The 19,170-nt window shown below is 36.0% G+C and overlaps 2 protein-coding genes across 3 annotated transcripts; one reads left to right on the top strand and one right to left on the bottom strand.

Annotated features, from left to right (window-relative positions):
* Nucleotides 1–1,295: 1,295 nt before the first annotated feature.
* On the top strand, nt 1,296–5,778 carry SAR3 (SUPPRESSOR OF AUXIN RESISTANCE 3). 2 transcript variants are annotated; one of them, XM_079070446.1, is made up of 6 exons: nt 1,296–1,523; nt 2,277–4,690; nt 4,790–4,913; nt 4,990–5,138; nt 5,201–5,301; nt 5,396–5,778. In XM_079070446.1, exons 2-6 carry the CDS (start codon nt 2,318–2,320, stop codon nt 5,589–5,591), a joined length of 2,943 nt encoding a protein of 980 aa, XP_078926572.1. In that variant the 5' UTR covers nt 1,296–1,523; nt 2,277–2,317; the 3' UTR covers nt 5,592–5,778. The 2 variants fall into 2 exon arrangements, with proteins under 2 accessions (XP_078926572.1, XP_078926621.1); XM_079070495.1 differs by having other exon boundaries at nt 1,297–1,523; nt 5,204–5,301.
* An 11,630-nt stretch (nt 5,779–17,408) lies between these two features.
* LOC145104863 (deSI-like protein At4g17486) lies at nt 17,409–18,549 on the bottom strand. The gene is made up of 3 exons (XM_079042029.1): nt 18,256–18,549; nt 17,880–18,167; nt 17,409–17,800 (listed from the first exon to the last, which is right to left on the bottom strand). The coding sequence occupies exons 1-3, from the start codon at nt 18,392–18,394 to the stop codon at nt 17,535–17,537; spliced, it is 693 nt and encodes a 230-aa protein (XP_078898155.1). The 5' UTR covers nt 18,395–18,549; the 3' UTR covers nt 17,409–17,534.
* Nucleotides 18,550–19,170: the final 621 nt, after the last annotated feature.

Here is a 19,170-nt window from a genome sequence, read left to right as displayed (position 1 = left end):
AAAAACACAAGGGTATTACAATAATTTCAAATTTCAGAAGAACCAAACACATACAAACATGGTCAAAAAGACTGTCAATCCAAAAAAGTTAGGATTTGGATCAAAACCCGAAAAAGATGCATACCACAAGAACCATTTTTGCAGTTTTGTCTTAATTTTATTTTCTCTTTTATTTTTTTCTCCTTCCTTTTCATTTTATTTTCCTTAATTTTAAAATTCAGGAATAAGGTTTCAATGTTTATTTATTTATTTTCTTTTTCTAGTTTTAATTTCTTTAATTGATTTCAAGTACTTACTTCAACATAGGGATGAACATTAGAACTGGAACCGGCCCGGAACCAAAATCAGATTTAATAAAACGATTCGGTTAGCGATTCTCTACTTATAGCAAAACCGGTCCCTGTTCTAAAACCGGTTCGGTTCCACAAAAAACCGGTTTTTAAAATTTCGTAACTCACTCATATGAAGCCGAAATTACTTGATTTTTTTTTCCAGAATGTAATTTAGCGTTTTTACTTCATTTTAGACTATATATATATATATATATATATATATATATATATATATATATATATATATATATATATATAAATTTTGGTTAAATATTGAATCACATACAAGCCCCAGAAGACAACATATCAATGCTTCCTTTTTTTTTTTAATGTTTCAACATGTTTTTTTTATTTTGTCCCGGTTTTTAAAATACCGTAACTCACTAATATGAAGTTAGAATTACTTGATTTTTTTTTTCCAACATGTAATTTAGTGTTTGTAGTTCATTTTAGACTGTAACAAATCATATTTTGGTTAAGTATTGAATCATGTACAAACCCCGGAAGACAACATATCAATGATGCGTTTTTTCTGTTTCAGCACGTTTTTTTATTTTGTTCCGGTTTTTAAAATACTGTAACTCACTAATATGAAGTCGAAATTACTTGATTTTTTTGCAAAATGTAATTTAGTGTTTGTACTTCATTTTAGATTGTTAAAAAAATATCATATTTTGGTTAAATATTGAATCACATACAAGCCCCGTAAGACAACATATCAATGCTGCGTTCTTATGATACCGCAATACCGGTGTTTGTTTGGAAAAAAAACCGTAAAACCGGAACCGGAACCAGAACCGAAACCAACAGTCCGGTTGCCAGTTCTGATGATACCGCAATACCAAATGCGTGTGAAAATATCCAAGTTTAATGAGCGTCTTCATGGGTAACATGTCGTCGTAGCCTCAGGCCCTCAGCCCTCATAAGGGTTTACTAAACATTGGGCCTGAAATAAGTTTGACACTGATCCAGCAATTCCGTACATGAAAATTTTCATCACCAATGTCTTCCGGTTCCCCCCACTGACACTGAAGCTGATTTTTTAATTTTCTGTCTAGGGTTTCTGCCTTTCTCCCCCGATTAGTCTCCGGTGATCTATCCGTCCAGCGTACCGACTTACTATCGACGGAAGCTGATTTTCCAAAGACCAGCGTCGTGAAGTCGTACATTTTTCGCCGAGTTTGTGGTCAGGTACTGCCCTCTTTTTGTTCAGCTGAAATGTCAAGTAGTCTTGGATTTTTATCGACAGTATGAGCTTTCCTACTTTGCAAATCAAACTTTAATTTGTTCCTTTGTTCGTGCATTTTATGATGCGGCTTAGAGCTTTGGGGCTTGCTTTCTTTCTTGTGAGAAAATCGGCATTAGAATTTATTTCTTTAACTACTGAAGTATCAGGTGTTTCCCGATAATTAATGATTGTATGCCTTCTCCAACTTGTTGATTTCGACTTAATCTCTTGTTTTCTTCGTGCATTTTGGTCTGGCCTGGTAATTTAGGGTTTTATTTTCGTTATAAGAAGGTTTTGATCGGGCGTATGCCGTAGTTGTACTCGTACTATTTTTTTTAAAGAAATATCTCCGTTTCATTTGACTCTTTTGAGGTATGTACTCCAGAGGAATCAAGCCACAAACTATCATATGGTACTAACTGTTGTCTTCAAACCATAAACCCCTAATTGTCATCCTGCCACCACAGCTACACCTGTAGTAAAACCTTAAGTTGTCTGTCACAAGGACAGATTTAAGATACTTGGCGATAATCATGTTTCTTGGTTAACTCAGTGATTAGATTTCCCTGGTCTAGATGCACTAATCTCTGGTAGTTTCTGCAATTCAGGGAGCAATTTTTTGTTTCAGATCTACAGTTCGTGACCTGTATTGCTAGTCATGATTATTGTTTAATTATACTTCTGTTCTTACACCTTCTTTCTTATGCATTGATCAGGAGCTTTTGAATAACTAGTGTGCACTAAAAAATACTTCAAAATGGGTGTGGATTTAGATGCTCTTGTTGCTGAATCCCGATTCAAGAAAAGAAAAGTAACATTGGATGGCGATAATGGTTCTTCACCTTGTTCAATCTCACGTGAGATTCAAACTTCCTTACCTACCCTTCAAGCTTCTGATTATTTTACTGAACCTTGTTTGACCGAATTGGCCATGAGGGAACTCATTAACCCAGGTCATTGTCAAAGGGTTCAAAACTTTACAGTTGGTAGATATGGTTATGGAAAAGTTAAGTTTTTTGGAGAAACAGATGTCAGATGGTTAGATTTAGACCAAATTATCAAATTCAAACGACATGAGATTGTTGTGTATGAAGATGAAACTACCAAACCTGTAATTGGTAAGGGACTCAACAAGGCTGCTGAAGTAACTCTACTTTTACAAATAACCTCCTTAAAAGACCAAGTAACAGAGAAGTTGAGGGTAAGTGCAGAAAGACAAGGAGCAAAGTTTATCTCTTTTGATTCAAACAAAAAAGAATGGAAATTTACAGTTCAACATTTTAGTAGATTTGGTCTGAGCGATGATGAAGAAGAAGATATTGCAATGGATGATGCCGGTTCCGATTCCGAGGTTCAAGAACCAATTCCAATGAATGATAGTGATGGTTCTGATCCCCACCTTCTCTCTCATTCTCTTCCTTCACACCTCGGTCTTGATCCTGTTAGAATGAAGGAAATGCAAATGGTGATGTTTCCTTATGAGGAAGATGAAGATGAAGAATTGAATGAAAGTTTTTCACACCATAAGCAACACATAAGATCTCCAATACATCATCCTTCTAGCAAAACAATCCGAAAAACTCCATTAGCTTTACTCGAGTACAATCCCGGTAGTTTCGGGTCAACCCCAAACGGGTCAATTTTACTAACCCAACAAAAGAAACCTCTTCCCTTAACAATAACAAAAGTTCAAGGGTTTAAAATGGAGGTAAAGGAAACACCAGTGACAAAGAACTACTCACGAAACATAGTTGATGCTTCGTTGTTCATGGGTAAATCATTTGGTATAGCATGGGGTCCAAATGGCCTCCTTCTTCATTGCAATTCTTCCACAATAAATCTACAAAAAGCTGCAACTGATAATGTTGTCAGAGACGAAAACAACAAAGTACGTGAAGAACTTATCGATTCATGCTTCGATTCTCCTTTAAACTTTCATAAAGAAATCAACCATGAAACAAAGGAAGTTGAAGTTGATGATTACAAGATAAAGATTCAAAAACTTGTATGTGATCGTTTGTCACTTTCTCATATATGTCGAAGCTATATATCAATCATTGAGAAACAACTAGAAGTATCCGGATTATCCCCTTCCAAACGTGTCATGTTAATGCACCAAGTTCTTGTTTGGGAGCTCATAAAGGTTCTTTTCTCTTCAAGGGAAATAAGTTCATTAGATCCAGACATGGAAGCCCTTCCTTTGATCCGAAGAGCAGAGTTCAGTTACTGGTTACAAGAATCCGTAATGCATCGCGTACAAGATGAAATCAGTTCCTTAAACGACTCAAATGATTTACAACATTTGTTTTTGTTGTTAACTGGAAGACAGCTTGATACAGCTGTCGAGCTCTCTGCTTCACGAGGAGATGTAAGGCTCGCGTGTCTGCTAAGCCAGGCTGGCGGGTCAATGTTCAACCGGTCCGATCTTGACCATCAACTTAATCTTTGGAAAACCAACGGTTTGGATTTCAGTTTCATTGAAAAGGAGAGGATCAAGATTTTAGAGTTGCTTTCAGGTAATATCCATGAGGCTTTAGGAGACATGAACATTGACTGGAAAAGATTTATAGGGTTGTTAATGTGGTATCAGCTTCCACCTGATTCTGATTTGATTTCCATTTTTCAAACGTATCACCGTCTTCTAGAAAACGGGCGGGCCCCGTATCCGGTTCCGGTTTACATAGACGAAGGGGTGGTGGAAAACAGTTGGACCCCGGGTAATGACCGTTTTGACCTTGCGTATTATCTTATGATTCTTCATGGAAGTGAAGAGAGGGAGTTTGGTATTTTAAAGACTATGTTTAGTGCGTTTGCTTCAAGTCATGATCCGCTTGATCACCATATGATTTGGCATCAACGTGCTGTTTTGGAAGCTGTTGGGACATTTAGTTGTGATGATCTTCATGTTCTTGATATTGGATTTGTTTCACAGTTGTTATCTTTGGGACACTGTCATTGGGCAATCTATGTTGTGCTTCATATGTCTCATCGTGAGGATTATCCGAATCTGCAAGCTCGTGTTATTAAAGAAATACTGTTTCAGTTTTGTGAAACATGGAGTGGTCAAGAAAGTCAACGCGAGTTTATTGAAGAATTGGGGGTTCCATCAGCTTGGATGCATGAGGCCTTGGTGAGTTTTTATTATTATTATTATTATTATTATTATTATATCAGACAATATGTTTGAATTCTTTTTCTTGATGAGGTTTATTGTATTTGAATTGTGTAGGCTGTATATCATGCTTACTATGGAAATTCCTTAAATGCTCTTGAACATTATCTTGGATGTGGTTTTTGGCAAAAGGCACATTCGACCTTCATAAGTTTGGTTGCACATTCTCTGTTCTTGTCAGGTAATCTCTTTTTGTGACATTAATTTTTTTTGATAAATTTGAAGTGTTTTGTTTAGTAACATTCTTTACAATTTAGGGAAACACTCGGAGATATGGAGGATTGCGACTTCAATGGAAGAACATAAATCAGAAATTGAGAATTGGGATGTTGGGGCTGGAATTTACATGACATTTTATACCCTTAGAATTAGTTTGGAGGAAGATGATGATGCAATGACTGAAATGGTATGCAACTACTCTATTTCTGATAATAATATTTATAACTTATATTTGTCATTCTACTTTAGCAGGTTTCTTTAAAGAAGAAAAATGATGAGTGTAAAGAGTTCTTTAATCGGTTGAAAGAGTCTTTGGCAGTTTGGGACAGCCGTTTGCCTCTTGATGCCAGGTACTTAAAAGTAAAAAATAAAAAAAACATTTTAATTTTTTGGATTTTGTAAATAACAATATATAAATTGTTTTATATAATTAAAAAAATGCAGAATGGTGTATGCAAAGATGGCAGAGGAGATAAGTGATTTGCTTGTAGGGGATCCAGGAGAGGGGTCAAGCATTGAGGATAAGTTGGAGTGTTTCAGTACCATATTTGATTCACCCATCCCTGATGACATTCTTTCATGCCATTTACAGTCTGCAATTTCTCATTTTGCATTGCATCTAACAGAAGCAGTCTCTTAATTTTTTTTTTTACACAATACCAAAAATGCCCGCCCTCCCTTCCTTTGTGTGTGTGCTGTTTTTGTAAACATGATTTTGTAATTATTGATTGGCATTACAGTGAAACTAGGTTTTGCCCATATAGTATATCTATCTCTACTTTGAAGATTTGTTAAAGATAACTGTTTTTCAAAATTTAGCTGTCAAATATGTTTTATGTATGTGGAAGGTGGCCACTGTTCACTAGTTTGTATATCGTATGCTTTGCATGAAGAAAGTATCATGGAATTTTGATTACGTTATAGGTTTTGTGATCAATTGAAGTTGTTATTTGTGTTCTATTCAGGTCATTTGGATGCATATTTGATTATGTATATATGTCTCCTGATTTCAAATCTATCGGTGTTTAATTTCTAGTTTGGGTTATTTAAGGGAAAACAATTTTCATTTGTGGGGTGTCGATTATTCTCCTCTAGGGCAATATGACTCTTGGCCAAATGAACTTCTATCTTTACTATCTTATAAAACATACTAGACATTTCTTGAATTTTAAGAGGTACCATCTTATTAACAACATGTACAAACCTCTAAGCTTTGCCAAAGAAGAGTAACGGATCCAACATTTCCGGTTTTCACTTAACCCCAATTTAGATCTCTCAATTTCATTTACCTTCTCTCTAAAACCCTACCATTATTGACCATTGTTTGCCGCCTTGACCATCATTTGTTGTTGCCACCATAACCACCATACGCTTCTATTATCTCTAAAATTATTTATAGCACCATCGATGATTGCAATCCTCACCACCGTCCATCTATTTGAAATTCTTGAAAACATACAGGTTAACAAGAGGTGAACGTTTATCCCTTCTCAGTATCTCCATCGTTCTACTCTTTCTCCTTAATTGCACCCTATTTTAACTTGCTTAAAGAGTACAATTATAGATTACCTCATCTCTGTTAGTTTTTCTGATTTTGATTTTTTTTTTTTTAGTAGAAAAGGGATTTCATAAGAAGAGGTTGATTCATTTTTCTACATGTGAAATCTTTGGGGAAACAATTGGTAGTTATCTTCCTAAAGAGCAAATGACAGTAAGCCCTTTTGAAAACATGTTTAAATGTGTTATATTGTATGTGTGTGTGTGTGTGTGTGTGTGTGAATATGTATGCACATGTATTTTAACATCATACTCTTAATTCTTCTACAGGTATTCACATGTACTTATTTAACCTCAGAAGTAGTGCCAAAGTTGTTGATATCTTGAAATTAGTAACTGATGTGGAGGTTCCTAAAATCATTAATGATCAGATATTGGTCAAGTTTGCTATTGCTTTTAACTCTGTCAATTAGAAAAGAAGGTATGGATACTTTAACACTATTTATTCGATTCTTCCAGTAATTTGATGTTTAGATTAATGTTTTGACATGTTTTTAAGTTTTCTTGTGGATTGTGGTTTAAGTTTGGAGTCAAGGTTTTATTTGATGTGTAGAAATCAAAGGTGTTATGCATAACAGGTTCATAACTTCTATTCTCCAATCTTATGTCAGGTAAGTTTAAATCATTGTATTTCATTATGTTTTTCATTTAATTTGGAATGTATGTGTATGTTTTTAAATCAGTAGATTTTGGGATTGACATTTGTCTGTGGTGTAGAGTTAGGATTATTACTATTCATGTTTCTTCAGCTACAAACCAATGCTATTAGTTATTATGAAATTTTATTATATAAAATTTGTTATATAATTATTTTTAACTTACCTTTTTCAAAATTCCAAGGAATTACTCAATTTTGATCCCAAGGTATTCATTTCCATCTTTTTTATTTCTAAATCTGATTTGATATTAGGCTTACCGTTGAAAGTATAAATAAGTATATTTATCAAAATATGATGTTATAGTAAAGAGAAATGAAAGTAGAATGCTATATTATACAAATCATTGGAAGTATGTTGATATTTATTATATTCTCCCCTACCTTGTGTCCTTAGTCCAGTGTTTAAGATAATTAAAAAAATAAGATTTCTTCTAATTAAACTATATTTAAACTCTTCTCCTGTAATAGCATTGTACTTTAACTCGGTCCCATTGAATGGTTCCTTTTGTGGTTGACGATAATTGCATCATATTTTATATTTTATTTCTACTGCAACTAACCACTTTAATTTTCAATCTTACTAAGTCATTATTTGTTTTATACTAATCTACTTCCATTTAGTAATATGTTCACAAATGGTGTTGTAAGTTTTCCTTTATATATCCTTAAGATTTTTTTTCTCAGTTAATTATCAAAATGCATTGCTATTATCAGTTAAGATGTAAGTACATTGTTATTATATGCAAAGAAGTAAAGTAAATTGTAATTGTTGGTTAAGAAATGTAATTTGTTGTTATGAGTAAAAGCAAGAAATAAAATTGTTTTTTTGAGAAGAATTTTGTGAAATTACATTTAATTAGGCCTCTCGCAGTAATTAAAATGTAATCAGCATATCATGGGTGAATTTTCAAGATACTTAAGTGGCCCTAAAGTCACAGTTAGACGTGTATTTGAGTCATTTTACCTCAAAAGGCTAGAAAATGATGAGCTAATCCCGGATCCTCAAGCTCCAAGCACAATTCCAAGTGATCCACTTCTTTTTCTCCTTCACAAAGCAGAAACAAACACTCTTTATGGCTCAAAACTCTCAAGAACACACTAGGGTTTCGATTTCTGGACAAGGGGAGGTGGAGGCTGTCTAAACATGACCAAATGAGGCTATCATAAGGCTTAAATAGGATGCAATACCCTAAAAATTAGGGTTTCATAATCCACACATACGCCATGCGTACTCCACGTACACCCAAGGTACGTGGACTGAACGCACGATCAAAATCAGGCTAGTACGCTAAGCGTACCACCTAGTACGCCCCGCGTACTAGCTTAAGGACCAACTTTGCAAACTTTTTAGATAAAATGGTTAAATATGAAACTTACCAAATTCAAGTGTTACAATAAATTTGTTGAAGTTTGGATTTATACACATGATTTCTTCTTAAGTTGGTGTACCCAAAACCTTGATGATATCTATAAGCGAGTCAACAACGTTTTCTCCCAAATGTAGTAGTTGTGACAGAGGGTTGGGTTTGTTGTGGAGCATTCATGGGAGAAGTGATAGACCAACTGTTTTTTGAGGCATTTTTCTGTTGTCGAGGCCTATTATGGCGTTGTTGCCAGGCCATAAAGTAGGTTGCTGAGGCATATTGTTGTGGCCTTGTTGGTGCATCGTTGAGGCCCAATAGGCAGTTGAGTTCGCTCGAACAAGGCTTTCTATCGATCGGCTTGGCAATTATGTCATGGGTTAGAGGGCCCATATGATGGATTAGTTGGCAAAGGGGTACCACCCATATGCCAATTTTGTTTTGTCTTGGGGCTTGTGTTGGTTGTAAGAAACCACCACAACCATTGTTTTGAGTGTCTCCATTGTTCATGCCTTAGTTTTTATTTCCACGTAACTGTCCTCCATGAGAGCTAGTGGAACTAAAGTGATCAACGACTAGAATTGTAGGTGAGGACGAGTGATTTGATTAAGTTCTACGAGATAGTCTGAGAGAAATATATTTTATAAGAGTAGAGAGAGGTTTAAGGTGTTGTTTTGCACCTATCGTGATACACCAAATCTACGAACCATATGTGTACTTACTCTATGGTCGGTAGTGTTGTTTTTTTACCATACTTGACCACCAAAATCATAAATAATACATCGTTTTTGTGTCACTATAGTGTCTCATACATCCACATTTGGTAATACATATGTTGCTCATTTTAAACACCTCCGCCTTTGGTAATACATATGCTGCTCATTTTTGAACATTAATTCAAAGAAACTATATGTTAATTAGTAAATTATTTTGAACATGACGATCAATAATATGGATCACTCGGTGTTTTTAAGGTTGTCATTGAGAAATTACAGATAATGTGCTGGTTATTTTAGTAAATAAAATGCTATAGTTGCTCGTAAGAGGATAATGAAACTCTGGTGGTTGGAGGTTTTGTTAGGTTCAAATGACTCTTTATCCAACAAGAGTCAGTTTAAGAATATCGAGAAATAATACAATGACGATATTCCTTGCCATTCTTTTGTGGTTGGGCGGAGGAGAGATATAGAGTAATAAGAATATAAAAATAGTTTGTTGATGAGAAAACCATTTTATGGCGTTTATGTTAGTCATGGTGGTTCCCGTGTTGCTTATGCTTGTCATGAACGGTTACACAAGATGTTGGCGAAAAAGAAGGATATATAAAACATAATCATGACATAAATGAACTAGGAAAATGAGATGGTTTAGAGTTTGGAAAACATGGATGAGAAGCTGAATAAATTGACCTTGTCAATTTAGTAGGTGCCACCACCATCATTGTCGTGGTCGTTGATAAATAGATAATGGTTGCCAAATGTGATGATTCAAGAGTCTCTCTTTTATGTAGTAATACCATCATGCCCTTATTTATTGACCATAATCCAAGTAGAACCGATGAGTTAGAAAGAATCAAATGGGATGATATAAGAGTCGTTTTCTTTGCCTTCAAATAATGGTTGCTAAATGTGATTCAAGAGTCGTTCTTTCACGTAGTAATACCATCATGTCCTTATTCATTGACCATAATCTAAGTAGAATCACTGAGTTAGAAAGACTCAAACTTTCTTAAGGGAAAGTGCTTGTTTGGAATGAGATACATGTTCTTGGACTTCTTATGACTTCAAGATAATTAGCTACTTTTTTAGAATATGTTTGTTGTATCTATATCCCTGAAGGCCATGGAAATTGTAAATTTATTTGCTTCCTCACATGATCTGGAATCAACCTATTGACTCGCTCTATAGATGCTCCTAACAACTATTGTTTGAAGTTGAAGATATGAGGTAATGGTCGACCATTTGGTAAAAGAGCATTAGTTTGTCATATCTCATCAGAGAATTGTTACTTCATGGCTAAAAGCATTGCAATGAAGACTTTGTGTGTATTGTAGTAGTTGAGATGTAAGGTCAATTTCTTTTGGAGGCATCTGCTTATGAAAAACCTTGTGTCATGAGTAAGCCTTTATTTGAGAAAACCTAAAATTATTGTAGTTTGGATTCGTGCATCTGATTGATTCTCGAGTTGGTGTACCCAAAACATTGATGATATCTACAAGCTGGTCAACAACATTTTCTCCTGGAGATAGCAGTTGTCCCAGAAGGTTGAACTTGCTGTGGTAGAGTATTCATTGACGAAGGGTTGAACCAACTATTTTTGGTGGCATTTTGCTACCGTTGAGACCCACTATGGTGTTGTTGTTGGTTCATTCGAAGGGGATGTTGATGACTAGAGTTATGGGTTCATATCTACGGCCCAATTAGGTGATGAGGTTGCTTGGAAAGAAAGGATTTATACCAATCAACTTGTTATTGTCACATAGATCATATGATGTGGTTTCCAGCAAGGAGTACCACATATGTTCCCATCCTTGTTGTCTTGGGCTTGTGTCGGCACCATAACCATTGTTTCGACCACCTCCTTGCTCCTATTTCCGTTTTCTATCTCCATATAAGTATCCTCCATGATAGTTAGTGAAATCATAATTATAAACAGCCAGAATAGTCGATGAAGAATAATGATCCAAGTGAGTTCTTCGAGATGCTCTTATCGAGATATTTTAGAAGAGTAGCAAAAAGATCGGGGTGTTGTTTCCCATATACCATGACACATAAAATCTTTGAACCATATGTGTACTTCCTCCATGGACTGGGGTGTTGTTTCCCATACTTGATCGCCAAAATCATGAATAACCCACATTTTTTGCGTCCCTATAATGTCCCATACCTCTAAATTTTGTTATACATATGTTGCTCGTTTCGATTATTAATCCAAAGTATAAATATGTTTCTTTGTGAATTTTATTTCTTTTGAACATGATGATTAATAATATGGATCATGTGGATTTTTGCGACCGACATTGATCAATTACATGTAATCTGCTTGTTATTATGGTAAATCAACCGTTATACTTGCTCGTCATAGGATAATGAAAATATGACGGTAACAAGAAGTGGTTTGAGAATGACGAGAAAGAACAAAATAACGGTTTCCCTTTCCATTCGTTGGTGATTGGGCAGAGGATGGAGATGGAGGACGTAGTGAGTATAAAAAAAGATCATTGATGAGAATGCCATAAAGTTTAATTTTTACAACGCTATGATGGTCATAGTGGTTCCCATGTTGCTCAAGCTTGTTATGAATGGTTTCACAATCTGTTGGCGGTGAAGATGGATATAGAAAACAAAAACACAAAATAGATGAAATAGGAAAATATGATGGTGAAGAGTCTCACTAAGATGGATGGGGAAGTGAACAAGCTGACCTTGTCAATATTAAGGGTTCCACCACTGTTGTTGCAATGGTCGTGTAACACCGTAAATTTTCAAACAAATTTTTCATTTAAAAACACGATTATCTCAATATCACAATCACAAAAATCCCACAAATATCAAGTTATTAAAACACATGTTCCAAAAACGGTTTATAACAAAATCCAGGATCCTCCAAAAACATGTCTCCAACTCATGTGTGTGTACAATCAAGCCGGTGCCTTCCCGTGATCCTGAGAGGTACCTGAAACACATAACACATAACACGGTAACCACGAAGCTTAGTGAGTTCCTCAAAATACCACACATATCTCATTAGCCTCTCATGACTATGCTCGAATAAGACCCTATGGCCGATGTGTCTCAGTGGGACCCTCCGGTCCCATAACTCAGTAAGCACAGAATAAAACACAGTATAAATCACCAAGACATAATGCAGGATATCACAGTACATAATATAAGCACATAAGACCCTCCGGTCACACATAGATTACCACTCAAGATAAGTATAGTGAGAAGACTCACCTCGTAAGAAATCGGGTAACCTCGAACTCAAATCACCTGTCTAGCCTCCGCCTAACACATACGATAATTATCTCCAATTAATAACGGTTCTCAAAGAAGCTAGACTAACCCTTCTACAAACTCCCAGAAGGATAAAAGACCATTTTACCCTTCCATGGACTTAGTAGTCCACAAATTGACCAAACCCTAAAAGTCAACTAAAAGTCAACGGCAGCGCGTACGTGGCGCGTACCAGCCCTCTACGTTGGGCGTACTCCTTCGCCATGCATGCATCATGGTTTCACGACCCTACGCTGCACGTACTGGGATTACGCTCGACGTACGCCCCAGTTTTGCTCTTCCCACTCATTTGGTCTTAATCCGTTAAGACATAAGCTCAAATCTCATATTTGGACTCCCTAAAGGCTCTTACTCCATAAAGTCTGTGACTTTATGCCTTTGCATGGCTGATAAAGTCACAAACACCAAAACCCTCACTCTCTATACTCAAAAAAATGCTCATATCTCATGCATGGTTTGGTTTAAACGTCCAAGTCTCGATTTTTATGACTCTACATCACTAATAACACTCAAAGGAGCTGATAATAAGCTCTGGAGCTCAATATCTCATAAAGCATCCAACTTTGGGACCAAAACCCTAATATGAACTAAAATGATGCACAAATCAAAAAGATGAGAAAGCATTGAGCTTTATACCTCTAACTGAAGCTCCAACCACATATAAGCTCAGATCCAAAGCTTGGACTCCCACTCCTTCTTCTCCAAAGCTCCTTCTTCACTCCAAAGAAACATAAGAACACTTAATAGCTCACAAATGGACACCCAAGCTCCAAGGACGAGAAATTAGGGTTTGAGAGGGTTGAAGTATGGGAATGGTGGCCAGGAATGAGGCCATCATGTCCTTTAAGTAGGGGCACACCCTAAATTAGGATTTTCACTCTAGGCCTAATACGCCCAACGTACTAGGTGGCTTCTGCGTCAAAAGCACGCACATGAGTACGCTAAGCGTACACTCGCGTACGCCCCGCGCACTCATTGACCACCTTTTCTCAAATAAGGGCCAAACTAGAAAATTAACAAAAGAACAAGGGCTCATAAGGTATACCTGATCTTGGGATGTTACAGGTCGGTAATAAAGATATAATGGTTTCCAATTATGATGATTTAATAATCGTTCTTTCATGTGGTGGCACCACTATACTCTTATCCATTGACCATAATCTAGATAGACCCGACGTGTTAAAAAGAATCAAACTTTAGAAATGAAGAGTGATCGAATAGAATGGGCTACATGTTCTTTGAGTTCTTGCGATTTCAAGATCATTAACTATTTTTTTTTGTAATATATTTGGTGTCTCTATGTCCCTAAAGGCTATGGAAATTGTAAATTCATTTGCTTCCTGACATGATCTGGAATAAACCTGTTGACAACCTCTAGAGATGCTCCTGACAACTTTGTTTGAAGTTGAAGATAAGAGATAATGGTCGACCATCTAGTAAGTGATCATTAGGTTGTCATATCTCATAAAAGAATAGATGTGTCATGGCTTCAAGTGCATTGCAACAAAGACTTGGTATGTACTGTAGGAGTCGACATGTAAGGTTAATTGCTTCTGGAGGCATCCACTTGTGGCAAACCTTGTGTCATGGGTTGGCATTTATTTCAGGACACCGAAAATCATTGCAGTTTGGATCCATGCATCTAATTTCTTCTCGAGTTGGTGAACAACATTTTCTCCCACAAATAGTGGTTGTCTCATAAGAAGTTCGGTAAGAATTCAACGTCTTCCTACCAATATGATGATATCTTCGGTAAGGGTCTTCCATCAACATTGTATACCCAAAAAGAGTCCTTGTGGAGAGAGAGAGAGAGGGGCCTCCAAAATATATAAAGACATATATGACCACATTACATTGATTAGGATACACTACCCCCCCCCCCCCCCGCCCCAAAAAAAAAAGGAAAAAAGGAGGCTCATTGAGTTACGCAAGGGATGTGTCAAGCCATAGGGGTGAAGACGCTTGCTCTAATACCATGAAATATATATATATATATATATATATATATATATATATATATATATATATATATATATATATGTGTGTGTGTGTGTGTGTGTGTGTGTGTGTGTGTGGAGTCTAAGATTGTCTCTCCAATACGATTCTTTATGTCTCTATATATGTTGGAGTCTCTATGTTCGTCATAATGGCTCTTTTGGACAGTTAATATAGGACTTCACATATATATTACATGGTATCATAGTCGGCGGTTGCACCCCGTAGCTTGACACACACATACACACACACACACACATATATATATATATATATATATATATATATATATATACACACACACACACATATATATATTAGTGTATCTTATGTGATGCAACACAGTCTCATAAGTGTCCATATATGTTGGAGTCCCCCCCCCTTTTCTCTCTCTCTCTCTCTCTCTCTCTCTCTCTCTCTCTCTCCATATGGATTCTTTTGGAGAGTTAATATGAGACTCCATATATATCTTACATGGTATTAGCGTCCGCACTCTCATGATTTAACGCATCCTTGACCTGACATCATCGAAGCTCTATCTCTAATGGAGAATGTTAATGTATCTCACATCGGTGTCACACGGTTCCATATATCTCTATATATGTTGGAGTTTCTTCTCTTTATATTGAAAATTTAATATGAGACTCTACGTATACCTTACATAATATCATAAAAACCCAACAAATTATTCTTAATTTTTAGAAAAGAGCTAAAGAATTATTTCCTATTATAATCATGAAACCTCAATATGATCTAATTGTGCTAGATCCGGTGTTGACGATGTTACTATATTTATAAAAGCTAATTTCATTTAAAGGATTTTTTAATTCGAGTTTGAATAATATTAAAGGACTCTAAAAAACCCGACAAAACTTATTGTGAAGTCATTATATGTAAGTCGTTGTACTTATATATGTTTGAGCTCGGATATATTAATCACGCTTTTATACTTAATTTGAGTTGGAATAACATGATAAAAAGTTGTAGGTTACCACTTACCATCGATATGTCATTTCCTTATATATATATATATATATATATATATATATATATATATATATATATATATATATATATATATATATATATATATATATATATATATATATATATATATATATAGGGTAAATTACATCAATCATCCCTCGTACATATACCGAAAAACGCGTTTAGTCCCTATTTTCAAAAATTAACTCGGACAGTCCCTCGTTTGGTTAAAAGTTGCACACCTCATCCCTCCGGACATAAAAAGACGATTTTGCCCTTAATAATGTATTTTTTAATTTTTATTTATTATTTTTAGATTAAAAAAAGAAAATAAATATACACCGACCCACCGTTCCCCTTTCCTTTCCCCGGTTTCCTTCTCTCTGTCTCACTCACTCTCGACACCCACGTAAACAGCTCCACCTCCTCTTCTTCTTTTTTTCCGGTGACACCAAACACATCTACTCTTTCTCTTACTTTCTTTTCCGATTGCCGGAGAATAACATCAAAATATGGTGACTCAGTCACTCAACATGTTCGATTTTCCGGTGAAGTAACTAGGCTACCATCGCAACCCACCAAGCTTTGGTTGTGATGCAATGACCGGATGAGGAGCTGTGGAGATCGGGACAGGAGAAGATTGATTTGAGGAAATCCAGGGTTTTGTCATGGACCAGAAGCCACCGATGAGGCCATCAGTCTACACCTTAAGCCCTTGTTGGAGTCATCACCACCGCTAGAAACCTGCATCTCCTCCGGCACCACCACATATCAGTGTCAGCACCAACTCCTCTGGCACAACCACCTGTCACCGCAAACACATTCCCCTTCCCTTTCCCTAATTTTCTTCTACTTTCGTCTCCCTCTTCTCACCCATTCCCGACAACCATCCAAAACCCCAAAACGGTGAACCAAAATCAGACCCCAAACCATCATCCTGTATCTTTATTCCCCACTCCATCTTAAGAATACCAACGACCATCGAGGCTACCAATTTCAGTCTATCACGAGTTCACGACATCTTACTGCAATCAAAATCAGGTCCAAGACGAATCCATCGAAATAAAATCAAACCTAACCTGAAACTCAAAATCAAAATCGAAACCTTCATGAGTTTCAATTTCTGGATTTGAGAAGGACAAAGGAGGGAACTGTCATTTTCATCGACTTTGTCTCTTCATTGGAGGTGGTTGTGGTATTTTGCAGCGTAACTGAGAGGGATAGAGATTAAAGGGAGTTGTTTTTTTCAGTTATAAATAATAATAAATAATATTAGATTAATTTAAAAAATAAATATACAAGGGCACTATAGTCATTTCAAATGGGGAGCGGACTACATTTGCAAAAAAAACGCATTTAAGGGACGAAACGTGCAAGGTTTAAGCAAACGAGGGACGGTCCGAGTTAATTTTTGAAAATAGGGATTAAACGTGCTTTTCGGCATATGCACGAGGGACGATTCGTGTAATTTACCTATATATATATATATATATATATATATATATATATATATATATATATATATATATATATATATATAATTAAGATTACAATTGTTTTTGATGATTACATGTTGAATTTATATATATATATATATATATATATATATATATATATATATATATATATATATATATATATAAGATTACAATTGTTTTTGATGATTACATGTTGAATTTATAGTTATAGTTACACTCATAGTTACCTTTTATATCATAGTTACCTTTTATACTGGTGTCACATTTCAGAAAAAGTTTTTTTTTTTGATAATGTGATGGTATATTATTTCGTAGACGATGAGTAAAGACATAACGTTCATTTGTTGTTTGGATTTTATTCGTTTGATATTTGATGTAATAAGAAATCCAAATAGGTATCGGCCATTGTTGAAACAAAGCTTTATTCGTTTTTGCGATTCTCGGATTGCGATACATCGATTCATAATTTAGAACAAAAGAGAATAAAAAACAAGATTGATTAGTAAGAAACGCCATTCGATTCTGATATGATTAAGGTGAAGAAGACGGGGAATCTAGAAGAAAAAGTGAAGATGGAGGAAGAATAGATCTTGTTCCAAAGCTTCTGGTCAAATCAACCGGAATCGAAGCCAACGACGTTGATTTTTCAGAAGACCTTGATCTTGAAGATGAAGTAGACCTACCTGAACGACTCCTCAGTTTCTTTTTCATCTCGTCTCCATTATACGACTGATTGTCTTCTATTCCGACTTTACATGACCTTACACTCGCCGGAATTATACAATCGCAAAATAAACCTGTAAATACAACGCCGCTAAAATGTCAGGAATGAGTATCGTTTGATCGATACAAGTAAAACTCGTGAATTGAAGTTACCGATTCTGGCGAGACGATTAACCCAACTCGGTATAGGATTTCCGGTGAGTCGGAGACAAGCATCATTACAGAAATGATTGCAGTTTCTGGTGATGAGATTGTACGAAGTTCCTTTGTATTCCTGAGCGAGCTCTTTCATGAATCGCCGGATCTCCCGCAGACTCATCTCCGTCCATCCGATCAGAATCTGCTTTCTGAACGTGAATCCTTGGCATTGTTTTGGTTCACCTTCGAAGATTCCAGTTGTCGCATGTTCATGAGATCCAAATGCGTACTCAACTCCATGAACTACAATTAAGCATTACGAATTAAGCTACATATGGAGCTCCTACTTCATCAAATCAACTACTAACAACATTGAGATTTGAGATCAAACCTTGAACGCCGGAATGGTAGGCGCCGAGGCCAAGCCAATAAGCACATCCGTTCATGGAGGTAAGATCATAGACATTCAGGTAAACCGAAACCGATCCAGCTTTTGTACACCTTATTGAATTTCTTCCTCTGCACAACATTTTCTGTTGAAACCGACTGATGTTTTCAAAATTCGAATGAATGCATCAAATAAGAAAAGGGGCGGAATACGAGAGTGTGTGTATGAAGCTTGATGATGAGGAAGTTGGTTCCACCGGCGACATATAACCGCCGAATCGTCTGCTTTTGTGGCGGACCACCACCATTTTTATTTTGATATATAAAAAAGTGTCTTTAATAGATTCCAAATTTTGAAATTTATATATTTTTTTATGAAGATAATGTATATTTTTTGAACTCATATCTACACCGTAAGTATGGTTGGTAATGAATGCTCTTGGTTTGAAGACGTATTAGATTCGAGCATTACTCATGTCTCAAGGTCGAATACGATATAATAATATATATATTTTTAATTACACTAGTCAACCACTTTGAAGTTGATAGTTAATGTATGATTTAAATCGTTTGAAAGTTCATCCGACTAATTTTACCTTAAGGAGCTATACAAGTATAATGAGCTTATGGTTGCTTGTATATATAGATTTATAAAAGCGTAGAGTGTTAGTCCTCAATTGCAAATATGGGCCACCGGCGTAACAAAATTGGTTTGACTTGTAGGCATAGACATGTGCGAATGCGCATGAGTGTGGGTATGAGTATGGATGTGAGTGGGGGTGAGCGTCGACGTCGACGTCTGTGTGGTTTTCTATTGTAGGCGTAGGACTAAGCATACTTGTGTAGGTGTTAGTGTGATAGTGGGTGTGCCAATGGATATAAGTGTGGGTATGAAGGTGGTTTGGTGTGTGTGGCTGGT

Source organism: Lactuca virosa, chromosome 1 (assembly GCF_052849685.1).
Source record: "Lactuca virosa cultivar CGN04683 chromosome 1, Lactuca_virosa_CGN04683_v6, whole genome shotgun sequence".
Classification (NCBI taxonomy): Eukaryota; Viridiplantae; Streptophyta; class Magnoliopsida; order Asterales; family Asteraceae; genus Lactuca; species Lactuca virosa.
Note: the sequence above shows the minus strand (reverse complement) of the source record. Positions and strands in the feature narration are given on the sequence as shown.

Bases quoted from the DNA above. Each gene is read 5' to 3' on its own strand.
- LOC145104863 (XM_079042029.1), bottom strand. From the start codon at position 18,394: ATGTTGTGCAGAGGAAGAAATTCAATAAGGTGTACAAAAGCTGGATCG. The intron at 18,168-18,255 runs GTTTGATCTCAA...GCTTAATTGTAG, and splicing joins CTACCATTCCGGCGTTCAAG to TTCATGGAGTTGAGTACGCA. The intron at 17,801-17,879 runs GTAACTTCAATT...TTGTATTTACAG, and splicing joins TAATCGTCTCGCCAGAATCG to GTTTATTTTGCGATTGTATA.
- SAR3 (XM_079070446.1), top strand. From the start codon at position 2,318: ATGGGTGTGGATTTAGATGCTCTTGTTGCTGAATCCCGATTCAAGAAA. The intron at 4,691-4,789 runs GTGAGTTTTTAT...TGAATTGTGTAG, and splicing joins CTTGGATGCATGAGGCCTTG to GCTGTATATCATGCTTACTA. The intron at 5,139-5,200 runs GTATGCAACTAC...ATTCTACTTTAG, and splicing joins ATGATGCAATGACTGAAATG to CAGGTTTCTTTAAAGAAGAA.